We start from the raw sequence: 10,749 nt of genomic DNA on the forward strand, positions 1-10,749 counted from the left end.
TTCGTCGATTTTTTTATGATATATTAAATTTCTATTAACTATCGTCATATTGTCAACGAACCGGAGGGCGAAAATACTTTTATTTTAAAATCGACGGACATGGCGTCTATTTTTATATTTAAAATATCGACAACCTTTCCGTCGATAAATTTAAACAGTTCAGATTGATTTCTTAAATAAAATGAAGGGTGTGGATTTAATGTATAAAATAGACGCTAAAGGCGTTGCTTTTTTTCAAATTAAAATCGACATGAATGGCGTCGATTTTATATAATAATATCGACGGCACCGTTGTCGATTTTAGTAACATTGTAAAATTCCCAAACTCATATTATATACAGAAACAGTCGATCTCACTACAAGAAATTATTAAAAATAAAATATTAAAATCGACGACAATGCTGTCTATTATTTTAGCAACTTTCAACACCCTTTTCCTACAATCACATTGCCGACAAAGGAACGGATGATAAATCTTTTTCTTTAAAATCGACGGATCTTTTGTCTATTTTAATAATTAAAATATCGACAATTTTTGCCGTCGATAAATTTTAACGATGGAAATTTTTTTTTGCAATAGGATGAACGGTTTAAATTTATTATATAAAATTAACGGTTAATATGTTAATTTTTGTTTTAACTAAAATCTACGAACTTACCGTCGATTTTTATCTAACAAAAAATTATGCCCGTGTTTATTAGCCGCGTCCTTCGTTTCAATCAATTTCCCAAACATTAACCTCAAACCTCCACAGACTCAAAGTTCGGAGTGAAGCTGCTGCTGCTTCTTCTTCTCCAACGCTTGAGAGTAGAGACCAGAGAGGAAGTCACCGTCACGGAGAGAGGCAGAAAGCAGATCAGTAGAGCTTCTTCTTCTCCGACGATTGAGAAAACCCGCCGTCCTCCGCCAGAGAGCAGAGCTTCTTCTTCTTCTCCTCCTCCGCCGAGCCCGCTGCCGCGCCATCCTGTTCATGTAAGTTTCTCTCAGTCTCTCTGATTATTATACTTATTTTTGCAGTTGTTGTATCTACTATTTTCATAATGAAATTCTGAATTTGCATTTGTTAATAACAATCGCATCACTGAAACCTAGTTAGCATAATCAATTCACCACATTTCATCAATCGCTTCGTCTCTTTGTGCCGTTGTTGCTGCTGCCTTCAATTGACCGTGCTCAATCAAAATCAGTTACTCTCTCTCTTTCGTTCTTCAATTGATTTTTTTTCATCAATAAAAAATTTTCAGGGAAGAATCATCTCTTGCAGTCTGAGATTAATCAATAATTTTGTAGAAGAAGAGAAGATACCCGAGGTTCTTCTACTAAAATTATTTGTTACATCATTTTCTTCTTACAAAGCATGATTTTTTGTTAAATGTGATCAATCCTTTTCATATATTTATTTCTGAAACTTCTCAGCTATTGAAGACATTTCCAAATGCATCGAAGTTTCTCAAGAGTAAGTTTTCACTGATTCTTTACACAGGTTTCCTAAAATGCCTCTGTATTATAAAGAAGCAATCACATTTATTTCTTTTTTGTAGCACTTGTGGCTGGTTTTGAAGTATGCAATTCTCAATTTGAAAGTTATTCAAGCAGCAATCTCTTTGGCCAAACAGGAAGGTCTTCTTGTTTCTTTGGATTTGGCCAGTTTTGAGGTACTAACCGCCACAATTTGTTTTTCTTCTTCTTTTATTATTCTCTTCTATGAAAAAATTAATGAAGCTAACTGTTTTCTAATAATTCTTTTCTTTGACAAGATGGTGAGGAAATTTAAGCCACCACTTATGAAGTTATTGGAGTCTGGCAATATAGACCTCTGTTTTACCAATCAGGATGAAGCAACGAAACTTCAATTGTAATTTTTTCTGCTGGCTTCTTTCCCAATCTCGTTCTCTTTTGCTTTGGTTGGAAAATGTGTAGTTGACTCTGCTGTGAACTGTTTGCTGTTGTGCATTGATCACTTGGAGAACATGACTAACTATACAATCATGGTAGTTTGGTTCACACTGCAGGAATTTGTTCTCAAGCCATTGCCTCCCAATATAGTGCATATCAGGATCTGATTCATGAAGCTTTCTAAAGAAAGCTAGTGTTCTCATTGCTCTTGCAATGGCTGCTGGCACTGGAGGGGTACAATGATTGCTATATTCAGAGTGCTATGTTTTGCTCATATTATTGTAGATTCTAGATTGGCATGTTGACATGTTGATGACCTTTCTCTTTGCTTACAGGTTGTGGCTGGAGAGCTTGAACTAAAATGATGGAAGAAAATGAGTAGCTGAGAAATACAGCTTAATTAGCAGGGAAAATACAGCACACATGGAAAACTTATAAAAGGAAGAAAAAAAGAAAGAAAAAGAGTGCAATTCCTAACTCACATGTTTCCCAAAAGATGAGAAGCTATTCCTTCATCAGCATCTATTTTGAGTATTTTCAGATTAATGTTATCTGTTTCTTTTGTTATGCCAATGTCATTTTTTTAAAAAATCTGTTATCTTTATCTACAAATGACTTTGCTGGTAAAGATTAAAAAAACACAATCACTCATGTTAAGGACCTCACCTCCCTCTCATTTCCATGTCATTGTTTACCCTTGTAAACTGAAAACTAAACAAATCTTAAGGATACAGTGCAATCCTAATACAAGAGTTCAAAGACAATGAAAAGAAAAATATTCACAAAGATGAATTACCTGGAGAAGAAGGTAGCTCAGGCCATCAATAGCATTTTTAATGACTTTGAAGGCCTGGCCATAATAAATATGGAAGTTCACAGCATCCTTCACCTTTGAGAAGCTGCTCACTTTTGTTGGGGTGGTCCCTCCACGAACACCTCCACAACAGCTCAAGACCCAAACCAATGCCAAGAGAGAGAACAAGGCTTGCAGCCAAGAACTACAAGGAGTTGAGTCCATGAAGGTGAATGAATGATAAAGTAATTAATCCTGTTGCTATACAAATCTTTTCAACTTGTATATTTATGTTGGTTCCTAAATTGATGGTACTTATTGTATATTTATGTTGGTTCCTAAATTGATGGTACTGGAGAGCTGGAAAGCAACTTGCATGGCCATTCTGTTCATATCAGCTGAAATTAGTAGTAATGTTGTAGTAATTATTAGTCATCTATTTGAAAGGTTAAGTTAAGTTTGGAGGAAGAGATTATTAGCCATTTAAATTTGGAGGAAGAGATTACTCATTACTGTTAGTTAAGTTTTTATCAACAACCAAAGCTATTTGAAAGGTTAAGAAATATATTCAGACTAACTTCTAAAACAAAAATGAAGTATTTGTGTGTTTGTGAATTGAGTAAGATACCTTCTTCTTGTTGATGGTTAATTTACTTTTTTCCTCTGTCTGTTGTTGATGGTTAATTTACTTCTTGTTGAGTAAGATACCCTACAACAGTTATGTTAAGAGAAAAGTTGTGAAGGGGTGTGGGGTTGAATAATTAAGGTATTGTGTAGTGATTTTTTATGCACATAATAGAATAGATTCTCCTAATATAGATATAGATCTTCTTTCTCATTTCATACTCTCACGTGCAGAAATGATAAACCTAACTACATCTTTCTATATGGTCCTGAAATTCTATATCCTATGATGTCCTTTGAGACTGTATTTGGTAAGTATTTGCTTAGTTCTGTGCTTTGGTTATGTTTATATATGTATGTATACTATAGAAAATAGATGCCTTCTGCAAGATTTTTGTTCTTTTCATTATCTATGTATATGGATGTGAATTGCATAAGAAAGGTAACAACATGATTCCCATAAATTACTTACGTATGCTTCTTGAACTTTCATTATATGTGTAACTAAAAATAATGTGACTTCAAAGTCTTCATTTAGTGCTAAATAATAATAATTTGATGAAAAGTTGTTCCTGCCCTCAAATATTACGTTGGTGTTAACTGTTAAGTAAGGTTTACATAGTTTCTGGTTACATCCCCACACACATTAGCATAATATCAAAAATAGAAAATTAGTTAGTATTCATTAAATATACCTATATTTGGCATTTGAACCCACCTAAAGTCTATATTTTAGACTTTTAGGTAACTTTAATTAATTTTTCTCCTCTTATTTTAAAGAGCTAGCCTTATATATAAGTGGTCATTTTATTTGGACTATGTTGTGATGATTATGTAATTATTATATTTTAAAAAATATTATTAAAATTAAAATTTGAAAGATTTTAGGAAAATAAAGTTGATAAAGTGAACAAGTATGCTCTGCATATTTATTATCCTTAATAAAAGTTCAACAACTAAGACTTGGAATAATAATCACACTACTCTAAAAGTCCAACGTATATGGCCTGGTTTAGTGCTTACTTGAGTGCCTGATAGGATGTCAACCCCATGTTTGGCATGGTTTAGTGCTTGAATCATGGTAATTAAGGTGAATCTTGCATCCCCCTCTTCATAGACACTTGTAAGATAGTTGTGAAGTTCAATTTGGCCCTGTTCCATGTGATACAAGGAGTGAGAAGAAAAAAAAAAGGTGAAAGAGGATAGTTTCTTGGTGATAATAGGCTCTCATTTTTAAGTTTTTTGTATTAAATGATAGTGCATTAGAGTAACTCTATGCACAATTCAATATCCTACTTTGTGTTCCATTTCTGCAACTTGAACTAACCTGTGTATTAATCCTTGGTTTATATTTTCCAGTGATTTGGTTGTAGCTTCTCCTGTGGAGGATTACTTTTTATACATTGATGATCAGAAAAATCCTGAAAAGGTTAGAATTTTGTTCAAATTACTTTTCTACTTTATCTCCAAAGAAAGAAACTCTTTTGACTCAATTCCTTTCCTCGTCATTGTTAATAGTAGGAAGAAGCTGAGAAAATTACACAACCAATTTTAGATTCTCTTGGTGAAGACTGAAGACTATTCTATTTGTTGCCAAGGTAATGAATGAATCACAGTTAGTGTTAGCTGACTGATTATTGGAATTATGCAGTTTTATTTGTAATTATACCTGAATTTTTTTAAATTTTACTGTAGGAGCTGCTTTTTTTCCTTTGCAAAGCTGCATGAACCATTCTTGTTAGTTTTTAGATAAATTAATCTCATTAATTTTCTGTCTTACCTTTTAATACAGTATTGAGAAGTAGCCCCCACATCAAAAAATTTGAAAAGTTGGAATAAATATGGTTGTTTGAGACGGAGATTGCGGCCGTGGCCGAGGCCGAGGCCGAGGCCGAAAGGGGAGGCCTAGGTTATTTAGACTCGGATGATTCTGACGATCTTGATGACTCAGATGATTATTTAGACGAGTATGAGTAGGTTATTTAATTACTTTGCTTTGAATATTTTGTATTATTAGTGGATTGCAATTTAAACGAATATAAGTCTAAGTTTAGTTATTTATTTTGTCTTGAGTCTTTTATGTTAGAGGATTATTTATTATTTTGATAAGTCTGTAAACTCATTATCTAATATTTAGTATAAATTTTATTTTTATATTTAAAAGTTTATTTGTCTTGTTATTTATATTCTATATTTATTTGTATTAATTGTTTACTATTTTTCAAATAGAAAAAATAATTAAAACATATCTATTAAAATCGACGGAATGATTGTCGCTTTTTAATTTTAAAATAGACAAGAAAAATTAAATATAGACAAAGAATTTGTCGGTATCTAAATAATAAAATCGACGGCAACTGTGTCGATTTTATTGGATCAAATATCGACAGTCACGTTGTCGATTTTAGAAAGCATATAATGAACGAAAACGCTGTCGATTTTATTGAATCAAATATCGACAAAAATGACGTCGATTTTATATAATAATATCGACGGCAACCTTGTCGATTTTAGTAAGAATGTAAAATTTTCAAACTCATATTATAGACAGTAATGCCGTCGATTTTATTAAATTATTATCGACGGCTAGGCAAGTCGTCGATTTTATTAGAATTTTGAAAAATCGACAAGCTTCATAGCGACCACCTCCGCCGTTCATTTTACCGTCGAAAATTAATATTATCGACGGCTAAACCGTCGATTTGGCCGTCGATTTTAACAATGTTTCTTGTAGTGGTTTGTTTTAAGGTTATGTCTTTTGATTATTATAAAATTTTAATATTTATTTCCAAAAATATCACTTTAAACAAAAAAAAATTAATACGGTTAAAAATTTCAACTATCATTTTAAAAGAGTAAAAAATTGCCATTTTAATAAATAAAAATAATGTTTTTAACTTTCACTTTAAATAGCATAAAATTGTCATTATAATCAGATTAAAATGACCGATAAAATTCTCATTTATTTTATTAAAAAAATTAGTAATTTCAATTACTATATTATTCAACTAAAAAATGACAATTTTAAACCACTATTTTATACAAACAAAAGTTCTATTATATTTTAATAAAAACGGTGATTATCATTGTCATTCTAAATAATCCAAAAACTATAATTTTAAATATAATAAAAATTACCGTATTATTTTTAGTAATTGTGGCAGTTTTTTAAAATTATCATAATAATTAAAATGACTATTAGGATAGTGACATTTCTTAAAAATATAATTTTTAGATATAATAACGATTCAAACGACTGTTTATTTTTAACCAATTTTTTTAGTACTGGCCATTCTCGAAACTACTCCCAACCTATGAGATTTTCCTAAGGATTTTTTTAATCAAATCTCTTATCCAAGTAATTTCCCACACTACATATGTATCATTTTCTCTCTCTTACTCGATAAGCTTGATGGCTTCACCACCAATATTATGCCAAAATTCAGATTGAAGTACGGGAACATGTCAACGTGATGATAATAGCATAATTTCCTTTCATGTTCTTTTCCCGACGATCAGATCTTGATTTCAAGATTCAAATTTGATATCACAGCACGAGGGTATACACAGTATGTCTAAAGTCGCAATCCATCTACTTTTGTTATTAACAATCACTTTTGAATAGTAATTAAGGCGTAGCAATTATCATGCACTGTTATTGATGTGTCCGTATTTCCTTGTCAAAATCTATAATTGATGATCTTTCGTATATAGGATTGTATAAATATCTTGGAGGGATAACTATATCCATCGAACGGTGATTCAAATCAGATCGGCAAGATGATAGAAGTATACGTGGATGATATGCTCGTCAAAATTGCTGAGTTGGTGTAACATCCTATCATACAAAATATATATATATATATATATAATGCTCATTAAAATTGCTGAGTTGGTGTAACATCCTACCATACAGAGTATATATATATATATCAAAAATCCAACATCTCAACTTCGTTTGCAGAAAAAATTCAGACGTCTAGTGAGGTGTCTCTTAATCTGCATTTAAAAATGACAATATATGTATAGGATGAGAACCGGTGGTTCTCAGCATGATAATGGTGCCAACATACATAATATATAAGGTCACGGAAAAGCCAGAAGCAATCCTAGAACTTTGACACTCAGAATTAAACTTAAAAAGATATACTAAACCAGCAGTAGGGTAAATTATCTAAGGTTCTCAAGTTCTAAATCTAATTGTAACTCAACCCTTTACTTTCCGTTTTTTCCAATCCTCCGGAACACCGGTGGAACAACCCTCAGTGTCACCTCCACCAGTATGAGGGATCTCTTAGTTGTAGAGACATTCAATACAGACAAGGAAAACACAGATAGAATACAGTTACAGTGGATAGAATATATAGCAATTAGACATAGTTAATCAAATAGGCAAACCCAAATAATGCAAACTCAAACAAAACAGACAAATGCATATAATGCGTGCCTACCCTATGACTGATGAGTCTCATCTGTCGGTTATAAAGTCAAGCCCGACATGTCTGGTAGCTAACCCTGGACAGGACACCTAACACGGAGCAAGTGGGACATCGCTGCAACCCTTGCATCTTACCTGTGTATCCGGAGGAAGGGGACAACCTTATCCTTGCCTCTTACCCAGGCGGTGTTACAGTTCTCAACTCAGAGCAAGTGACGATAGAACTCAACTCTTGCATCTTACCTGGAGTCTTGAACTCTTATCTGAAGCAAGTGGATAGCACCACTGTATCTTACCCGAAGTCTCGGACTCTTATCCGGAGCAAGTGGATAATACCACTGCATCTTACCCGGTCACGCATATTTCATTATCATTTAATTCATTCAGATAGCATACTTTAAAAATCCTTCCTCATAATCATTCGTTCAAATTCAATCATCATCACTCCTTCATTACCAATTTTGTTATCATTTATAGTATCATCATCATATTCGCACTTCCTCAACCACAAATTATTACTTCAAAATCTTTCTTCACTGTCAAGTTAATTCCTTCTTTATGTTTATCCCTCTCTCTATGATTAACACTAAATTTTGGACTCTAGAAGGTAACTATAGAGGTTTGGAAGTTAGAAAATAGGTTGAAATTACAAAAATTCACTTTTTTCAAAAACAGGGGTTTCGCATACGCATGCCATGTTTCGCGTATGCGGGGGTATCATTTGCCCAACTCGCATACGCGACACTCATCCGCGTACACGGTCCCCTCGGACAGGAAAGATGTCCTGCGTCGCATGGTACTTGCCTGCGTATGCAAGCCTGTAAGATTCCCCTTTCGCATACGCATACACACGCCCGTTGTAACACCCTACCACACAAAGCTTTATGCCTAGGATGTAAATCAGAGGTGGTGAGGTATTACGACCTCTAAAAATAAATAAATAAATACGTATAATAATATAATTGAAAGAATATAGTATTCGAGGAGCCTTGAAGGTATGGTTAAAACAAAATCGCGACAATAAAAGCGCAACGCTCAGAGCAACGATTACCTGCGTATGAAGAAAGCTTAAGTCCACACACACACACACACACACACACACACACACACACACACACACACACACACATATATATATATATATATAGAAAGTGAGAATAGAAGGTCAAGGGTACGAAATAACAAGCTCCTAACTCAGCCTGCGAAGTTAAGGCTGGTCGGAGAATATTTATATACATACATATAGAACTCCATAACCCAAAATACATAAAAGAAACCCTAGTTCTCCATAAACCTCCATGAGGTGCAAAAGTAAAACATATATACATAAGGATAGTCTATAGATATAGCTAAATATAACAAAACATAAATTCCCAAAAGCCCATTTCGCTGCAAAGAACTCCAGACGCCTAGCGAGATACCTCTCGATTTGCATCTGAAAAACAACAATATCATAAGGGATGTGAACCGGGGGTTCTCAGTATGGTTAAGGTTCCCACATACATAAGATATAAGGCCCCGAAAAAGTCAGAGGCAATCCTAGAATGCCGACACTCAGATTATAAAAGTTAAGAATTAAAACAGAAACCATAAATAAGGGTGGTTCTCTAAGGCTTCCTAAACTTAACCAAAACTTTAACCTAACCCTCCATCATCCATTTTCCTCCAAAACCTCCATCTCCGGCGGAATCACACAGACAAGCAAGCAGACAATGACAAACACAATTAAGATACAAGTAATGCAGATAGCATGTATGACAATTAAGCCTATTAAAATCACATATGCATTCCCAATTAGAGCACAAGCAAGCAATTCAAACAATATGCATATGATTCATGCCTGTCCTATAGTTGATGAATCTCATCTGTCGGTTATCCAGCTAACCTGATAAGTCCGTCTGCTAAACCCTGGACTGTCCCTCAACGCGCATCCCCAAGAGTTTATGCATAGTTTTTTCTCATATATATAAATCCTGCTCATTGGGGGATATCCTTCCCGGGAATTTATACGTGCTCGTTCACGCTTACGTTGTAGGGTCAACAGAGTACTGAGTCTTAACATAGAGCACGTGGTGGCAAGCCACTACTCTTTACCCAGGAAAACTCGTATCTTAGATAAATAAGTGCATGATCCACCTAAGCATTCATTATCATATGTAATCATTTCATAATCATTCATTATAGCCATAATATCACTTATACATCATATATTTACAATTTTTATACATAATTCACCATAACTCGGAGTAAGTGGGGCGAGCCACACCCTTGCATCTACCAGAAAAGCCTCTATACTAACTGATGAGCGGATATTTTATACCCTTTTTGGCATTGTTTTTATATTATTTTTAATATGTTTTAGTTACTTTTTATTATATTTTTATTAGTTTTTATGTAAAAATCATATTTCTGGACTTTACTATGAGTTGTGTGTTTTTCTGTAATTTCAGATATTTTCTGGCTGAAATTGAGGGACCTGAGCAAAAATCTGATTCAGAGGCTAAGAAAGGACTGCAGATGCTGTTGGATTCTGACCCTCCTTCACTTGAAATGGATTTTCTGGAGTTACAGAAGCCCATTTGGCGCGATCTCAATTGCGTTGGAAAGCAAACATCTTGAGCTTTCTAGTAATATATAGTAGTCCATACTTTGCCCAAGATTTGATGGCCTAAACTGTCACTAAACGCCAGCCAAAACCTTTCTAGCATAAAACGCCAGAACTGGCACACTTCTTGGCGTTAAATGCCCATTTTGGCACCCAGGGTGGTGTTTAACTCCAATATGAGGCATATGCACATGAAAGCTTGAAAGCTCAGCCCAAACACTCACCAAGTGGGTCCCGGAAGTGGATTTCTGCACTATCTGCACTTAGTTACTCATTTTCTGTAAACCTAAATTACTAGTCTAGTATAAAAACTACTTTTAGAGATTCATTTTGCAACTCATGACAATTTTTATTCCATATTGTATATCTGACGGCATGAGTCTCTAAACCCC

The 10,749-nt window shown here is 34.0% G+C and overlaps 1 protein-coding gene across 7 annotated transcripts; it reads left to right on the plus strand.

The window, feature by feature from the left end:
• The first annotated feature begins 719 nt into the window (after positions 1 to 719).
• Positions 720 to 5,468, plus strand: LOC107625218 (uncharacterized). Of its 7 annotated transcripts, none has more exons than XM_088506296.1 (11): positions 720 to 973; positions 1,246 to 1,311; positions 1,418 to 1,457; positions 1,543 to 1,656; positions 1,759 to 1,856; positions 1,997 to 2,131; positions 2,233 to 2,935; positions 3,549 to 3,625; positions 4,674 to 4,743; positions 4,833 to 4,912; positions 5,107 to 5,468. In XM_088506296.1, the coding sequence occupies exons 3-6, from the start codon at positions 1,437 to 1,439 to the stop codon at positions 2,079 to 2,081; spliced, it is 318 nt and encodes a 105-aa protein (XP_088362422.1). In that variant the 5' UTR covers positions 720 to 973; positions 1,246 to 1,311; positions 1,418 to 1,436; the 3' UTR covers positions 2,082 to 2,131; positions 2,233 to 2,935; positions 3,549 to 3,625; positions 4,674 to 4,743; positions 4,833 to 4,912; positions 5,107 to 5,468. The 7 variants fall into 7 exon arrangements, with proteins under 7 accessions (XP_088362422.1, XP_088362421.1, XP_088362425.1 ...); XM_088506295.1 differs by having other exon boundaries at positions 2,233 to 2,919; XM_088506299.1 differs by having other exon boundaries at positions 2,233 to 2,919; positions 4,836 to 4,912.
• Positions 5,469 to 10,749: the final 5,281 nt, after the last annotated feature.

Source organism: Arachis ipaensis, chromosome B2 (genome assembly GCF_059453495.1).
Source record: "Arachis ipaensis isolate K30076 ecotype BB chromosome B2, ASM5945349v1, whole genome shotgun sequence".
Lineage (NCBI taxonomy): Eukaryota > Viridiplantae > Streptophyta > Magnoliopsida > Fabales > Fabaceae > Arachis > Arachis ipaensis.

Coding starts and splice junctions, on each gene's coding strand:
- LOC107625218 (XM_088506296.1), top strand. CDS start 1,437: ATGCATCGAAGTTTCTCAAGA. Junction 1,657..1,758: donor TGGATTTGGCCAGTTTTGAG/GTACTAACCGCC, acceptor TTCTTTGACAAG/ATGGTGAGGAAATTTAAGCC. Junction 1,857..1,996: donor GAAGCAACGAAACTTCAATT/GTAATTTTTTCT, acceptor CAATCATGGTAG/TTTGGTTCACACTGCAGGAA.